The 18581-nt window shown below is 36.6% G+C and overlaps 1 protein-coding gene across 2 annotated transcripts in view; it reads right to left on the bottom strand.

The window, feature by feature from the left end:
* The window catches only part of CPED1 (cadherin like and PC-esterase domain containing 1), a 112489-nt gene that overhangs the window by 37728 nt on the left and 56180 nt on the right, over positions 1-18581 (bottom strand). For both annotated transcript variants that reach the window (XR_015750268.1, XM_026669072.2), the window contains exons 8-17: positions 17687-17829; positions 15779-15851; positions 15374-15541; positions 14863-14967; positions 14552-14721; positions 13223-13276; positions 9825-9892; positions 9214-9258; positions 8502-8688; positions 4976-5144 (exon numbers count right to left, since the gene is read on the bottom strand). Coding sequence is in view for 1 of the 2 variants with exons in the window: in XM_026669072.2 (XP_026524857.1) it covers positions 4976-5144; positions 8502-8688; positions 9214-9258; positions 9825-9892; positions 13223-13276; positions 14552-14721; positions 14863-14967; positions 15374-15541; positions 15779-15851; positions 17687-17829 (1182 nt within the window). In the remaining variant the exon portion in view is untranslated. The remainder of the gene's footprint in view (positions 1-4975; positions 5145-8501; positions 8689-9213; positions 9259-9824; positions 9893-13222; positions 13277-14551; positions 14722-14862; positions 14968-15373; positions 15542-15778; positions 15852-17686; positions 17830-18581) is intronic.

The raw sequence follows: 18581 nt of genomic DNA, 5'->3' as shown, positions 1-18581 counted from the left end.
CGGACTGCAGGCAGCATTTTTGCCCTCTTCGGGCTCTGGAGGCTTTCTGGAGGCTGGAAGCGAGCCCATTTCTGGCCTTCTGGAACTTGCAGGAGGCCCATTTTTTTGCCCTCCCCAAGCCTCCACATTTACCTGTGATCCAAAATGGGCCGTGTAGGGAATCCTGGGAGGGGAGGGGCCAGCCAGGGGTGGGTTTTGCTAGTTTGCCGAATCGGCCATAAAATTAACAACCGGTTCGCCTGAATTGGTGAAAACTGGTAGCAGCCCATCCTTGACCACATGGGCCACTGGTGAGCCAAGAGATGTGAAGACGAGCCTCCCGTGGCCATCTGCCCACTCCAAGCCACCGACTCTTGGCTTTTCTGCAGCCCACACAACATGTCTGGATTGTGTGCCTCCCCCTGTGCCTCTGCTACCATCTGCTGCTTGGACAGGTAATCAACTCACCTATGCTGCACAGGCTGCGCAGCCCCAGAGTGTGCCGACCATGAGCTTGCAGCTACTACCAGACGTCAGCACCAGCGCAGTTGCCGCCTTTTGTGTGTGGTGGGCTGATCATCCTGAAATTGTGTTTCCCCCAAAATAAGCCCTAATGTTCATTTTGGAGCCCTCCTCAAATATAAGACCAGGCCTTATTTTGGGAGAATCATGGTAGTATAAATATCCTACACATTATTTTGCTATTCTCATGTTTCATTCCACAAAGAGAAAATTAGAAAGTCTTTAGACACTTCTCTGACATTATTTAGATAAATGCAGAATGAGATCACAACTAATTATGAGAACCTGATCTCTATTTTTTTTTTTAAAAAAGTAGGAAAATCTATAATATATACTAAAAGTAGGAAAGAGGCTTAAAGGTAATTTAAATAGGGTAAATAGTGTACAGAGCTAATCCTTTCTTAGTCTCCAAATAATTGGTTGGTGCAATTTCATTCATTTTCATTGGAAACTCTGATATACAGTAGCTCTGGCACTAGGAAATGATTACAGCAAAAATACCCCAGGATAAATTGAGAAAAAAAATTAAGTTTCCATATCAATAAAGTTTGAAAGAATGAAGAAAAAAACCATGAAATATGTCAGATTAATAATTATTTAATCCAGGATCTTTCTCCACTGATGCAATTTACTTATTTCATTAAGTAAGATTTTGTGTCATTTTGTTGAATTTATGTCTTCTGTTTGGGGATACAGTATTGCCTAATATCTATTTAACTCACAATAGCATTTGTAAAACAAGCAGCACAATTTAGTAAAAGGAATAGTTTTGAAGAAGCAATTAACACAGCCTAGTAAAAACTATTTAACTTCTAGTACAGTGTGTGCTACTCCAACTATGCCTATTTCGCTTAATTTTGTTGCTTTCTTCTTTTCAGAATGATTTCATCTTGAAAAGAAAGTATCATCGATTGTCTTGTTTTCTTGGTTAAAGCTATCTTAATATCAAGCTAGTGAAACTAATATACCCAATAGCTAAAAATAGCTCTATTGAATTTGACTGGAGATCAATGATCAATGGTCATTTCATTGCTAGCCAGATATCAGAACTGCTTTAATTGAACTTCCTTTGGAATAACTTTTAGGAAGAGGCCATCTGAGTGCCAGGAGAAAAATTAATCAATAGGAAAAGACTGTATTCAGGGAAAAATATTTCCCCCCCCTCCCAAATTTCATATAGAAGGCAGTGCCTTTGCACCCCCAATTTGGGCATATGTACTAGACAGATCAGTTGCATTTGAAGCAGCAGTCCTGAAAGTATCTAGGTGTCATGCCTGCTGATGACCAGCACGCTAAACTCAGATGCCTTCTGAGAAATAACATGGTGTTATAACATTCTAGCACTTCTTACATATCAGTGAAGGTAAGGGGGCATTTTGTGCCATTTGCAACTTCTGGGTAGTCTTCAACAGCAGCCCCATGCAAAATGCATTTTAATAATCCTTCCTAGAGGGGATAAGGATGTGAGTGACAGTTGCCATATTCCCTTCTTCATCTTAGTTCTGTCACATAAACTGTCACCCAATCAAAAAGTCTAATTGATTAACAGAATTGTCTGCAATTAATCAACTGTCTTTTTTTTAAAAAAAAATAAACAAACAAATCAAGTTAATATTTCTGAAGGTCAGGCTTAGGTTGTCTAGATCAAGGCTACAACAGATCTGTTTGTAACATGATCAGTGCTGCTTTTTTTGAAATTCTGACGCTTCAATAATGGGCTGAGCCAATTATCCTTTTTCTTTTTGCACAGCCTCATTGCACCATCCTTACTTCCAATCTGAGCCCAACAAAGAAATTTCTCAACTTCAAAGGCAAAACAGAAAAAAACAAATTATGGTTATAATACTTGATGTGGAAGAAAATCTTCACTTAATTACTTTTTTTCAGATAATCAATTAAACACTACACTACTATTATAAAGCTACACATTTTCTAGAAATGGAAATATGTTGCCAATTATTTAACATCTTTAATACATTTTCCTAATGTGTATTTTTCCTCTTTATATATAAATTCTATGTAGTGATATATGGCTTTTCAAGTTCTGGTAAAGTATCTTGTGTTTCATATTTTATTTGATCTACGTTCCATTTTGTTGATCTGCTACAGAACAAAAAAAAAAACCTGAAATGAAATTTATTATTGCATAATTTTATTTAGTAGGTATCACATAATTCAGGATGTTAGCTATTTTAGGGTAATATGTTGAAAATAATTTCATTTTTCTCATAGCAAAGGGATCTGAATTAGCAAGTCTTATTAAACTTGTTAATTCCAGAACTGCATGTTATGTTATTTAATTCTACAGAATTGAACTTAAGTTGTAATTGCATCTTATCCTTCTTACTGAGGCTAGAAGATGCATTTTAAATGCAATCAAATTAATATCAATCAAACCTAAATCTATAACGTCTTCATTACCAGGAAAACTACTCTGATTCCAGGTTATAAATACAAACAATGGAATTTTCAGCTGCTTAAGATGCCATCATGGCTCAAACCTTTATTCTTGATCATTTTCTCTTAATGATGATATTAGAGAAGAAATGAAATAACAATAGTTTTGTACTTTTAGAAGCTGCACAGCTTTGGGGTTGTACACTACTTTTCTGAGTAGCCTTGAACTTAATCCAGGGTTACTCAAACACATGAGAATTATTGGCAGCCTGGAAACTACCCAGTTTTTTTTCTTCTTCTTCTTTGTATTGTATCCATCATGATATCAGCTTACACTGAAACTTGATTATCCTAGCAGGATTAGACATGAAAGAAAAGAGGCTTCAACTGAAACCCCACTGTGAGGAAGACCACACCACTGTCTTTGACCTTTTCTTTCCAATGCACAAGTCCAGTTGTGCCTAAAGAAGGTCTTGGACTGTTTGCTCTGTTTTAACTTTGGCTCCTAGAACAGATGTCTAGTTACTAAAAAGAAGAAAAAAAACATGGAATTGTCTGATCTCTAGCATAGGCAAATTCAGCCAACAGTAGTAATGTACTTTAGGATAAAGAAAAAACCAAATACAGTCACCATAAAAAGTCAGTCTATGTAGATTTTTAAAAAAGAAAATACAGGCTGCTTTTGCAAACTCCTATTTGAAATAAAGTAAAATAAAGTCCTCCTTTGATTATGTTAGGGATGGGTTGGATGGTCTTTGAAAGGATATGCCCTCATTTGCATTAGCAGAAAGCACAGGCTGGGGGCCTAGTCGAGGTTGAACCTGTAGTGTATTTAAATAGAGACTTCTAGGGCGATGTTCCTATTGGTTAGCAGAAGCAACGATACGATTGGTTAGTAACATTAGTATCTGATTGGCCGCCTATAGCGGCAGGAAGTTTAACTAAATGTCATTGGTTGCGAGCCGTGGAGCAGCCGCTATAAAAAGGGCTGCTGCGGTTCGACTGCAGTTGAAGTTACTGTTTATTATTAAAGAGCTGAAGTCAACTAAAGAGCTGAAGTCAATAGAGGTCTGCGAGTCTCTTTACTGGCGACAGAACAGAACCCAAAGGCTGAATCTCACCCTGTGGATTTTTCTTTTAAATTCCCAAACCACCCTTCAAATAGAAAGCTCGTATCACACACACTTTACAGAGTTCTTCTTTTTTTCAAAGCAGTTTACAATGTGACATGGTAGTTTAACTTTGAAGGAATGAAACCCACAAATTCCACTTGAATACACGGACATAGTGGCACAGTTAAAGTTACTGGATAGATGTTCAAAGGCAAGCCCATCTCTTTAGGTCATGGGAATGGGGTGTGGTTTGGACAAGCAAGGCACTGAATAAAGAACCCTGTGAAGATTCTGGCATGTGTCAGCAACATGGAATGGATTGCTTAGGGCTTCCATAAGCAATAACATCTGGTAGCCACTTAGTTGTCAAGTAGACAGGACCAGTCTCCATTCTGGTCTGGACTGACAATCCTATTGGTTCAGTCCATCCATCCATTTTTATCTGTTAGCTTTCATTCTAAAATATCTTCCTTAACTTGAACACTTATAATGAATAAAGCCATTTCAACTGCAAAGTCATCCTTTCAATCCAAAGTCACATACACCATAGAAATAGGCAGGAGCACAATTCTGTAATTTGGTAATGGGTTAAATTAGATAGATGATTAAAAACTATCTGCGTTGAGAGTTAAATTATTGCTATACTTAGTTTTGTATTGGCTTCCTGGACTTTCGTCTATACTTTTCAGATTCTATGGTGTGAACCAAGGACATTCTAATTGCAAAACATGCATTCTGTTAGGAATCCATGAACCTTTGTCGCAAACCATCTCCTCCACAAGATCTGGCAAGAGTAGAAAATCTGGACTGACTAAAATAACAGAAGCAAGTAAGAACACAATAGAGGAGGTATTAAATGCCCACAAAACTATTGATTTCCTCCACCATTGATGAATAAATTACATGGTGCATGGGTAGAACATTTGTATTTAAACGTTTGTTTGCTAACTGTATTTAGAAAGTACCTGTACAAAACCACACAGCATGAAATCATCAAACAATGGCAAGCTTGGACGGTCTTCACGAAAAATGATGATTTTGTAGATGCTCACGATCTCACTGACTGATTGAGACTTGTCTGTTACCACAATAATTACTATGTTTATACCTAATCCAAGTGGGTAATGTGCAGAGCTGTTAGAACAGAAGGAGAATGCAAAAACAATAAAACTTTAGTGAAATAAGTAATCTGTTCATTTTATCATAGACTAAAATATTCGAAAAGTATTTTACAGCTGAAAAGGAGAGGATACATTCTTTGCAATGATACACATTATTATCTTTCTGTTGTGTTTCTGTTCTGATATTTCCAAATGTCTGACATTTCCAAATGTCTGATATTTCCAAATGTCAGAAAAAGCAAAGCATAGGAACTGCAGGAAGAGAAACGCATATCAGAACCATTCCCGAAGTCTTAGATAGTTCTGTTATATTGTTCTACTATAGAGTTGTGGTATCTGCATAGTTCTTTTACTTGTGTCTAGTTGAGTAGAAACTTCCAAACATTTGGAATCTGGACTTTATCAGGCTTTCAATTGCAGACTTCCTTGCTGAACATGGAGAAATTGAAATTTTTGTTTAGACAGAACTAGCATGGCTCTGTCCCTCTTAATCATATTCAACTATCTATTCAGACAAAATACAGATAGTCACTGACTTACAATAGTTTATCTAGTAACTGTTCAAAGTTACGGCAGCACTGAAAAAAGTGACTTATGACCATTTTTCACACTTTATGACCATTGCAACATCCCTATGGTCATGTGATTAAAATTCAGATGCTTGGCAACTGGTTCATATTTATGATGGTTGCAGTGTCCTGGAGTCACGTGGTCACCTTTTGCAACCTTCTGACAGGCAAAGTTAATGGGGAAACCAGGTTCACTTAACAATTATGTTACTAACTTATCAACTGCTGTGATTCCCTTAACAACTGTGGCAAGAAAAGTTGTAAAATGGGACAAAACTCACTTAACAAATATTTCACTTAGCAACATAAATTTTGGGATGAATTGTGGTTGTAACTCAAGGACTGCCTGTAGCTAAATAAAATTATAAACCCTCTCCTTCCTTATTGTTCCAGTGTGCTCATAAAGTTTGTATTGTGTAGTGAGCTTCAGTAGGCAAGAAGCAGACCAGCATAATACAACAACATTTATAGACTCTAAACTGGAACTGAGGAACAGCAGGCTTAGGCCTGTAATTTTGCACTCTGGGCCCACAGGGCCTTAACCAATCATAATACTTGAAAACCCTTCTTGAAAACCCAAATATGAATGTTCTAAGTTTCCATCCAAAACAGTTGGAGTTAACAGTTGGGGTCATCTAAAGGTTACTCTCACTTTAGCAGGGCAACACAACTATCTATCTATCTATCTATCTATCTATCTATCTATCTATCTATCTATCTATCTATCTTTGTTTTCTGAGATTCTCGCGGGTATTTGTATGTGGGACTTTGGTTATTCGGGTTTTCTCCTGCATAAAATTGGAAGTATCTAGGCAACGTTTCAATGAAGTCTCATTCATCATCTTCAGGCTTGTGTCTTCGGCTCTGTGCTTCCCTCTGAGAAGCGCAGAGCCGAAGACACAAGCCTGAAGATGATGAATGAGACTTCATCAAAATGTTGCCTAGATACTCCAATTTACGCAGGAGAAAACCCGAATAACCAAAGATAGATAGATAGATAGATAGATAGATAGATAGATAGATAGATAGATAGATAGATAGATAGATGGCATTCAAAGCTTTGTTCGGGTATTTTCCCACGTCATTGTAGTTGTTCTTTTTAAAGTTGTAGCAACATTTCAGCAGAATCTCATCTGCCATCATCAGGCTTCTGTATTGTGTCTGTGAGTCAGAAACAACTGTGGGGGCCTGGCTCACAGACAGACACAATACAGAAGCCTGATGATGGCAGATGAGATTCTGCTGAAACGTTGCTACAACTTTAAAAGAACAACAATGACGTGGGAAAATACCCGAACAAAGCCGAATGCCATACGTGTAAGTACCCACGAAAACTTAAGAAAATATATATCTATATCTATATCTATATCTATATCTATATCTACATCTATATCTATATCTATATCTATATCATATCTATATCTATATCTATATCTATATCTATATCTATATCTATATCTATATCTATATCTATATCTATATCTATATCTATCTATCTATCTATCTATCTATCTATCTATCATCTATCTTTTGGTTATTCGGGTTTTCTCCCGCGTAAAATTGGAAGTATCTAGACAATGTTTTGATTCAATACATAACAGTTTGAATGTTGTATCTTTTTTTAAACTATAGTAGATAAAAGCTACTTTGCTGGGATTAGGACTTGCTGGACTTCAATTTCCATTAGTTACCTGTCCTATTAGAAGCCTTGTATCTCTAAACTTTTTATCCTTAATGGTGGGGGAAAGGAGAAGTAAGTATGATACCCATTCTGTAGAAAGCAAGCAGAATGGAAGAATCTAGTCTTCCATGTAGAGAAAAACGCTACAAAGACAAAAGAGGGGGGAAATGAAGAAAGGAACTCTATCCCTTATGCCCATAGCAGTCAGTAGAATATATGGTGCAAACAGTTAATGCTTCCACATCTCAAACAAATTTGCCAAATAAGACAATAAAAGAAAGTAGTTCTTGTGGTGTTTATTTTCCTTCCCCTGAGCAATGTGTTTAGCAACGGATGGTAGTAATTAACCGCAGAGATGTTGGGGTAGAAGCAAATGGATTTGTTTGATGAGGAAGGAAAGAAGGAAGGAAGGAAAGAAAGTAGGAAAGAAGAAGTGACACAGTATAATTGCTATACTTTAGTAAGGCGTTGTGTTGCTTGTGAAGCAGTGCCAAAAGACTGCTTTGCATGAAACTTCGTGCAAGCTTTGCACAAGTTCAATCTATACATGATACAGCAAGCCGCACAAACACTACAAAGATAAGGCTTTGTATTCAAACACAGGAATCTGATATCTGCTCATTTCATTCCTAGAAATACAGAACTGCTTGCACAGAGTTTACATGTGCACGGAGATGCAAACAGTTCTGTAAATTTGCCAAAATTAGGCCATTTCTCTTTTTCTTATGAATGTTCACGCATGCACATTCATGTTACAGCCAAAGCTATGAAGAAACGGCAAGACGGTATCTTAAAGAGGCACTGTATATCAATAGGTTCTTGTAGAAATTTTGTATGCTGTCATAATCGGCATTACTGTAGGAAAACTGCATTTTCAAAGCTTCAAAGGGAAATCACAATAATACTTAATTATTGGCATAATTATTGTAATTATTACTTAATTATTGGCTTAATCGGCATTACTGTAGGAAAACTGCATTTTCAAAGCTTTCAAAGGGAAATCACAATAATACTTAATCGTGGCACTTTTAAGGATAAGCACGTTGCAATTTTTCTGGTAAAGTAGAACTGAAGGATTTGTATTGTATATCCCAAGAGCATCACCCATCGTTCCAATTACCTTGGTCCTTGTCTCTCATTCAAGTGAGCTTCACATTGACAATTCATGGGTTCTGCTCTAATCTTGATTGTCAAAAGATCAAAAGGCACCTCAGTGTAGTATTCTTTGATCCTGGGGTCAAAATTAGGATTTAAGTCCAAATGTGGGCTGGTGATGATCTGCCTGATATGAGGTAGTGTATCTTTATCTGTTTTACAAGGGAGGTGGGGGGAAGGAACCATTAAAATGCTTACATACATTAAATCAGTGGCTTAGCTCTATGTTTCTAATACTGTTGCATTCAATTAATACACCATTCCTTCTGTTAGGCAGATATGGCAAAATAACTAATACAAGATTTAAAGGATTTCCCCCCAAAATTTTAAAAAAGTTTCTCAACATGAACAGCCCCATAATGAGCTGTAGTAACTCTTTAATTAGTAGTAATAACTACTTTATTGATTCACAACAACTACTATTTAAATGTCACCGTAACAGGACTTAGGTCCTTGGTTAGGATTTGAATGTTTAAGTTTTTACCAGTCCCAGACTGTGAATCGAATTGAAGTTTGAATCTTAAATAATATTAATATTAATATTAATATTAATATTAATAATAATAATAATAATAATAATAATAATAATAATAATAATAATAATAATAATAATAATAATAATAATAATAATAATAATAATAATAATAATAATAATAATAATTCAGATTCTCTCTTACCATGACTGCAATGCATTTCTTTAGCCAGATTTAAAATGTGCAGTTCTAAAAAATATAGAAACATGTTAGGATGGTTCATCATTCATCTACTGCATCTATCTGCATTTAAGAAAAATTTCATGGAATATCCAAAAATCTGAATAAAACCCTATCGGTACTGATATATACCATTTGTTTTCAAGAAAATATCTTTATTTTTGTCTACCTTCAGCTGGCCTTATAGAAGGTAAAGTAGGGTTGATAGATTCCTGATAACTAAAAGATTCTTGATAATAGCTATATTAATGATCAAAGCAAATCCTATAATGATCAGTGCCTTTAGCAGAGAAGGATGTGACAATTGGCTCATGAAATCAAGCAGCCATAGAAGAATCACAATAAATTCAGCTATGTAAAAGCACTTCTAAATAGTTTTATGTATTCATTCAACATATGAACAGTACACTTGACTTCTACTTCATAGGAAAAAAAATCAAAGGCTTTTTATAGTCAGCGGAAACATATGAAATATTTTCTGTGCAAAACAGTCCAGTTGGATATATATTTTGGCTTCTGAATGGATTTAATTTAGTGGCAAACAATATTAAATGAGTACAAAAAATTAATGTTACCTTTATCTTTTTCCTTGACGAGGGAGGATACCCTTAGTTGAATGTTGTCTTTTTCTGAATAAGAAATCCTAAAGGTTAAGTAACAAAAGAATGTCTTTGTAATTAGAAATTCAAGCACAGTCCAGTGAACAGAATGTCCGACTTCCAGCAGTGTCTTTTTTTTTTCATTTTTAAATGATTTTTAAAAAGTTTGTTCAAATGAGAATAGACTTCCAGCAGTACAGGCAGAATTTATTGTAGTCCACAATTTTATGATATGACTTGTACCGTTGCTATGATTGCTGTTTCTGATTTTGTATTCTGTTTATGGTAGTCCTCAATTTATGACTACAATTGGATTTATTGTTGTAAATTGTTACGGTCATAAGTCAAGGCACCCTTGTGACCAGACCTGATGACATTTTTTTGGTAGTCATTTAGTACAGGGGTTCCCTTGGCCGTAGCCCACTACCAGGCCATGACCTATTGGCAATTGGGCCGCCTAAATACACATGCACAGCTCAACTTGTGTGAGCAGTGGGCCATCATGTTTGCCAACATACAGTTCAACTTGCACAAGTTGAGCTGTGCACGCTGGCCCACTGCTTGTTCAAGTTGAGCTGTGTGCACACGCGTGTGCGACGGCCTGCCATTCATGTGGCCTGGTTTCCCTGTCCCCCTATTGCGTCGAGCACAAAGATTGGGGGCCACTGATTTAATGAATCAATAGTGAGTAAGTGAATCCTGCAGTCATAAGTGTAAACCCATTTTTCTGAACTGCCACCCCCGCCGTTGCCAGCAGCTTAGGTGCCTTGGCTGAAGCACGGATTGCTCGTACACACACACACACACACACACACACACACAAACACAGGTTGGAGAGCTCTCTCGCTCTCTCGCTCTGTCTCGCTGAGATGGCAGTTGCAGCCCTTCAGTGCCTGGCTGGCAGAACATTTAGGTAAGCTGGTGCAGGGCACGGGGGGGGGGGGGCAGCTGCACACCCCCACCTTGCTACATCCTCCACCCCACCACCACCTCCCTTTGTGGCTGCTGCACCGGTGTCTTGCTCAGCCTCCCGCTAGGAGAGCAAGGAGAAGAAGTGGTGAAGAATGAAGAATGAAGTGAGGCAGCGGGTGGTGGTGGTGTAGGATAAAGCAAGGCAGTGGGTTCTGTGCTATATTATCATACTCCAAAACCTGACACCTGATTGGTCCGCACGGACCGCAACCGGATTGGTTGACTCAGCGGCTGTGATTGGAGCGTTGGGAATCTACCGCGATTGGCCGAGCCGATCGCGGGAGATTCAAAGCACTGCCATTGGCCGCCGAGCCGGGAGCAATCCCTATATGAAGGGTTGCTGCGGCTCCAGTTTTCTTGTACTGAGCTGAACTAAAATAAAGAGCTGAAAGTTACTATGGTCTCATGTCTCTCTGGGAACCGATCCACCCCGATCTAACAGGTTCAGAGCTGCCTCACCCACCCTGGCCTGGCTTATCTGGGGGCCCTTCAGCCAGGCCACCCATGCCAAACCTCGCCCTGCCCCAGTGCAGTTAAACCCCTTCACTAACCAGCTTTTCAACTCTGTTCTCCATCGTCACACGCATGGCAACTAAAGTAGTTGCGGGACTACGGTAAAAAAAATAGTTCAGACCTTCCAACCTTGCGCGATCTTTTTTTTTTTTTTTTTTTGAACATCTGAACTATTGTTTTTTTTTTTACCCTAGTCCCACAAACTACTTTAGTTGCCTGCATGCAGCGATGGAGAACTGGGCCTGTGCATGCGCACATCTACCCAGGTTGGCATGGGCCAGGCTGAAGTGATGCAAGGCCGGAACTTTACAGTTTCCAGGATGGCCATGCAGGCTGCATCTGGCCTCATCACGGGCCGGATCCAGCCTGCGGGCCTTCAGTTTGACACCCCTGCTCTACATATTTACCGGAGTGAATGGGAATAAATGTTATTACTTGTATTCTTTATGAAATTGTACATCATATGCAATTCATGCAATTAAATTAATTGGATTTTCAAGGAGATATTACTTTAACAAATCTATCATTTCAATAGGAATTATATAAAAACAATAAGAACAGGTGATGTGAATGGATAGGGTGTTGTGGCATTGCCTGGTAAGCTATATCCAATATATATCCCTATATGCAGGGGTGGGATTCTACCAGTTCTATAGAATCCCTTGTTAATTTTCAAGCAGTTCGGAGAACCAGTAGTTAGAGGCAATCTCCTTTTGTTTTTCTCCACTCTTATTACATTCTTGGCAGACAGCCTAGACTTCCTCTCTCTGGAGCTTTTGGGGCTTGGCTTTCTTAAAGGGGAAGGGTTGTTTTAAGATTTTTACACTGCTGTTGGGAGGAAATACTTCCCTGGACAATCTGCACTTTGAAGAAATAATTGAATAATGAAGCAAAGCTTTTAGAGACAGGGAACCAAGATGAGTGACATTCAGCAAGACTTCTTGGCTAGCTAGAAGGATTGACATTCAAAATTGAGTTTACATACTTTCTGAATTTTGGTTTAAAACTGGTTTTTGGTGAAGGTTAATTCTGTGCTTGGTGAAGTTTAATCCTATTAAACAGCTACTGTTGTGATTTAATTATTTGTATTGTGTTTGAATTTTTTCTTGCCTCATGGTTTCTTTTTCTATTTGGGGAGGGGACTTCATTCACTGCCTTAATACGATCTGGCACTGTCCTTTTGGGGGTATACTTCCAAGAGGCAGGATGCAAGCTTGGCACTGATTTTTTTTTACTGCCTTTCTGGGGGGCATGTGATCTTTCCTTAAATCTGGATGATTTCCTTAGGATATCTTGTGAGGTGAGTGAGACCAACTGGTATTTTTAAGTGGCGCAAATGGATCTAAGGATTGCTTTTCCTGAGTGTGCTTTTGCTGGAGAGCTTAAATGACCTCTCTGCTAAAGGGTTTCACTTTATGAGCAAGAGTTGGCTGCTGATAATTATCACTGCATTTTAAATATTTTCCTTCCTCAAGGTGCTCTAGCACCCTGCCTGATTTGTAACTCCGGCTTGCAGGTATTTTTAATCTAATGATTGGTATTTAGGGCAACCTTTTGCAAGCAAAGAAGCTTTTTGTATTGTTGTACAGGTAATCCTTGACTTACAACAGTTCACTTAGTGACCATTCAAAGTTACAATGGCGCTGAAAAAAGTGACTTATGACCATTTTTCACACTTATGACCATTGCAACATCCCCACTGTCATGAGAGGCCAGGCGAGAAGCGCCCCTTGACATGAGTGATGTTGAGTTGGCCACACCCACCCAGTCACATGACCACCAAGCCACACCCACCAACTAAGCCATGCCCACAGAACCAGTTGTTAAAAAAACTGAATCCCACGCCTGCCTATATGTATTTTGCTATCATAATCGTACTTAATACTTACCCAAGATTTGACCATTTAGCTGTCATCAAAGGCTTATTTCTTGAACGATTTTGCCTGTTGAAAAATTGTAATAAACAAAGAAAGGCCTTGTTACAATTTGTACTGAAGTTATCTATTTGCAGAAAGAAAGAAAGAAAAAGAAATGAAATAGAACAAAGTTCTATTAGAGTGCAATTTAGACAAACAAAGAATCTGGAATACTAATAATTTCTGTGGTATATACATAAACTGTACATATTTCAAAAATGTTAACTAATTATTGATTTTGGATGGTTATAGTAAAAAAGATTGTTTATTGTAGAATAAAGTCTGTTTCTAGATTTATTCTATGCCACTTTGTACTAAATTGTCAAATGCCTCTGAACAATTTATCATCTACCTAGATGATTAATTAAAGCATTAAATGTAGAGAACAAATCAAGCAAAGAATAAATCAAGCAATTAAAAATTCAAAATATGAGAAGGCGTAAGGCAATAAATGCAGACATTTTTAAATTACAGTGGAGGAGTAATTAAATCTATTGAAAGAACTTGTTTCTTTTATACAGATGTTTTCTTTCCAGCAATTGGATAACTTCTTATTCAGACACCTGGCCAAATGGAGTTTTATTTCTATAACATCCACAGGGTATTTAAGAGTGCAATTTTCAGCTCATACTCAAAAGCCATCTATTACAGTAATAAATGTGCAAATGTAGAATTATACTTTTAAAGGTAGCCAATTTAGGATCATCTTGTCAAAAGTAATTTTATTTTGAAGTGTTTAAAATTAATAAAACCAGAAACAAATTTATTCATCGGGGATCATATGGTTTTCTGAGCTCTTAGACTTTGGGCTGATGCCATAATGTTAAGGCTTGCTGAGAGGTATAAAGAGTTAGGAGGTTTATCTAGGATTGCATTTCTGCAAAAATTACAGAACTATATCACAACAGTCTAAATTATTTGAATTTTTTTGTTAATTCCTCTTAGTATTTTTTGAAACGTAGGCCTTGATCAGTTTGTTCTTCCTTTTTTCTGATTCTCTCTCATTTATGCATAGCATCACAGATTTGGGGGAAAATAAAGTTTAGCATGATTTATTTATTACAGATTAAGACGCATACTCTGTTAATCTGTTAAAGTACTTTTTATTTGAGATTATTGAAAATGATGTCAAAACATGGATCTTAATGGATATTTTGATTCAGTGTTAATTTGTGAACAGTTGTTAAAATCAGGACAATTAATCAAAAGAATTGTCTAACAATCTCTTTCAGCCTGTAATAGTTTGAAAAGATAATGTGATAAAGCTGTAAACAAAAAAATATAATCAATATATTATCTTACATTTTTGGAAGGTTTGCAGATGCTACTTTGCTAATTCCTTGGAACTGTTTAAATAAACTTGAAAGGAACCAATGAAGAGCTAGGATGGAATTAAGCTTTTTTCCTGGGTTCACTATACGATAAAGATCATGCAGCAAAAAATGGATTTTAGGAACAGCAGAAGGGAAAAGCTGAAAGAAAAAGCAATTGGGAACAATAAGAAAATGTCCTTCATCCCAATTAAGAAGAAACATTACATAATCAAACGTATATGGAAAAAAGTTCACATTGGGAAAAAATTATTACAAAATAAAACCACAAATGTCACATACCAATTCAAACTGCCCTGGATTATGAATCCCTTTCACAAAGCTAATCAATGGATTTAATTCTTCTAATGTTAGGCAAAAATCAGAATTCTCCTTGAGATGGTCATCCTGTAAATAGATAATAGGAAAACCTTGGGTAGATAAGTAAATATTGATGTTTTGTTGCTGGGGCAGAAATGGCTATAGGGTTGTTTCACTTTGGAATGTAGCATTCATATCTAGGGGAATTGGTACAATTATTTAGCTTTTCATTAAAATACTTATGCAGGCATAATTAATATGACAAAAAGAAAATATTAGTAATAGAGTAGTACCACAGTATCGCTGGTCCTCTTCACATTCAGATATGCAATTATTTGCCAATTTTGTCCAAGCAACTTAAAATCTCTTAGGTGATTTAGAATGAAAGTATGGCTGATAATATCAAAAGCTATTGGCAATTATAAGCTAGTCACAGCTTTAATACTGAAAAAATGTGTTTGTTTGCAGAAGGTTGCCATGCCTCAAGCCCTACCTTAATTCTTGCTGATCGATATACATTCTGCATAGCTTCAAAGAAAGTGGAAGAAGATGTTTGATTTGATAACAGGATACTAAATGTATCTCTAAGAAGACTTTCTTTAACACTTTGGTCCTCTGAAAATGAATCTTCATCAGCTTGAAAATCAAAATATTCATGTACCTAGAATACATATTAACTGATTAAAACATTTAACCAATCTACTGATCTCAACATCTACAAATGCATAGTTCCATCAGAAAATGTTTATCAGAACAGAAGGAGAAAACGCATGCATGAACAGACAATACTTCTCCAGCATTGTATTTTCCTTTCTTTTTCCAAAAACCCTTTTACCTAATCACACAGGTCACCCACATCTGTTATTTACCTATGACAATTATGACATGCAAAGCTTACCTCAAGAACAGTAGGATAAAAAGTGTGTCCAAATCCAATATCAAAAGTTAACATCTGAAAGCAAGAACTGCATCTGAAATAAGGGAACTGAAATTAATTGATTTCGTTTTTTTTAAATTAACCTGATACCCAAATATAAAAGATATAATGAATGTTTCAGAAACAAACCCTGCTAAGATGCTTCATGATGCATGTGGAGGGGGACGGCGGCAAGGGTGTGTTCCTGGGAAGGATGACCAAAGAACATCAGATGCATATACCAAGAGTTTATAGAATAGAATAAAATAGAATAGAATAGAATAGAATAGAATAGAATAGAATAGAATAGAATAGAATAGAATAGAATAGAATTCTTTTATTGGCCAAGTGTGGTTGGACACATAAGGAATTTGTCTTGGTGCAAATACTCTCAGTATACGTAAAAGAAAATATACATTCGTCAAGAGTCAAGAATCATCAGGTACAACACTTAATAATAGTCGTAGGGTACAATAAGCAATCAAATTATACTAGGAAACAGTCAATATAAATTGTAAGGATACAAGCGACAAAGTTACAGTCATACAGTCACAAGTGGGAGGGGATGGGTGATAAGGAGTGATGAGAAGATTAACAGTAATAGTAGTGCAGACTTTGTAATAGTTGAACAGTGTTGAGGGAATTATTTGTTTAGCAGAGTGATGGCTTTCGAGGAAAAAACTGTTCTTGTGTCTCGTTGTTCTGGTGTGTACAGCTCTATAGCGTCTTTTTGAGGGGAGAAGTTGAAACAGTTTAATGTCCAGGATATGAGGGGTCTGTAAATATTTTCAAAGCCCTCTTTTTGATTCATGCAGTATACAGGTCCTCAGTTGAAGGCAGTTGGGACACTCCAAGTATGAAAATCATTCCTAAAGCAAGCAGACACCTAGGTTGGGTAGCAGTGATATAGGAAAGTGCTGAATTCAAATGATCAGTTTAGGGACAATAGCCAAGGCATTATTTAAACAACTCCTGTAACTTGTCAAGAAAACCACATGACTAAAGAATATAAAGTGATTGATGATATAATACCAGATGATGGACATCACAGGTTGATTGGCACTCCACATGCTACTAAGGGAATGCTAAAGATTTTTTGGAATATTAATAATTAATAATGACACAGCAAGATTAAAGCCCAACAAGTATTTAGCAATAGCAATAACACTTAGACTTATATACTGCTTCACAGTGCTTTACAGCCCTCTCTAAGTGGTTCACAGAGTCAGTATATTACCCCCAACAATCTGAGTCCTCATAACATTTACATGTTTTTTTGCCATGAAGCAAAATAAAATCCAAAGTGGCAAAGACAGAATTACAGTAGGAACATGGAACATAAGAATTATCTGCAAATTATCATGCATTATCCTTAATTTCACATGCAAGCAAAATAATGCTAAGGATCATCAATGCTGATTTTAATCCTACACAGAAATGAAAATTCCATATGTTCAAGGTGGTTTTCAGAAAGGCCAAGGAACAAGAGATATTATTCTTGATGTTCACTGGATAGTAAGAAAGCCAAAGAATATAAAAAAGAAGTCAGTATTACAAGAAAGACTGGAAGACCAGTCAAATGTGGAGTGTGCTTTGTTTGTTATATTAGCATTTTGTCTTTCTTTTAGAATATGCATGCAGAATCTTTTTAGGTGGGGACAGCACTTGGCTTAGAAGAATCCATCTTCTTCGTTATTTATTTTATAAACATGCATTTCATCCTATGGGTATTGAGCAAAATTCCAGAGCAAAAGAACATTCTTTATAAATAATATAAGATATTATTAACTACTCTGCTGACTTATCATTCAATCCCAACCATTCTTTCACTTGAAATTACTTCTGGGTAAACCAAAGAACATTTCTTGGAAAATTGTCTATGCCACTTACTGGCTAGTAGTTTGTGGCTGAGGTAATGCTGCTTCGCTGAAAACCTCAGTTATCAACAAGAGTTTGCTTATTGCCTCTTTCATGTCCTCCAAAGCCTGCTGTGGAGAAGCGGCCCTCAAAAATGTCTGAAAAAATGTTTGCAACTGTAAAAGAAAAAGAGAAACATGCTTTTAAAACGTTCAAATATATATTTCTTTAACCCCAGGGAATTCTCAAAATGTAAGCTTAATCCTGCCATTTTCCACTTAGAAGAAATAGTAGACAGTTGACTATTCAATATTCTGGAAGCAGAGATCAAGTTCAAAGTGGTTTGGAAGGATAGTTTTGTTCCTTTACACAGTTGGCTTCAGACATACATGGAAATGAATTACAAGAAAAAAAGTATACATCTGGCATACATTTACATTAAATCAAGCTCTCTGGAGTTGCAGAAACCACTTTATTTTCTTTTTTGACAATGTAGGAGCTCTATAAACTATTATTTATTTCAGTCAGAGTTTTGGGGTATTTGGAATTTTATGATTTTCTTATTGACAATGGACAAAATCATGAAATGTCATATGGAAAGAGTTTGAAATACTCACAATGGAGGAATGGTTGAGGACAATGACCGAATTTGCAGACACACCAAAATTAGCTTGTTTGAAGAGGAAAAAGACAATGACTACATTTGTCAGTAATTGGAAACCTTTTATAGACTTCCTGCTGAAGATTGGAAAAAAACTTCTGATTTATGGGTTTGATAATTAGGAATAATAGAATGTGGAAAGAATGGAACTACAATATAATTTTAGAGAGAAAAGATAAACTATAAATGCATTCATGACTGCTATAAAAAAGATGACATGGGTTTGATAATTAGGAATAATAGAATGTGGAAGAATGGAACTACAAT

This window comes from Notechis scutatus, chromosome 6 (assembly GCF_049901735.1).
Source record: "Notechis scutatus isolate UNSWTSFEM ecotype Mainland chromosome 6, rNotScu1.2, whole genome shotgun sequence".
Lineage (NCBI taxonomy): Eukaryota > Metazoa > Chordata > Lepidosauria > Squamata > Elapidae > Notechis > Notechis scutatus.
The sequence above is the reverse complement of the archived record's forward strand: the minus strand, read 5'-3'. Positions and strand labels throughout refer to the sequence as shown.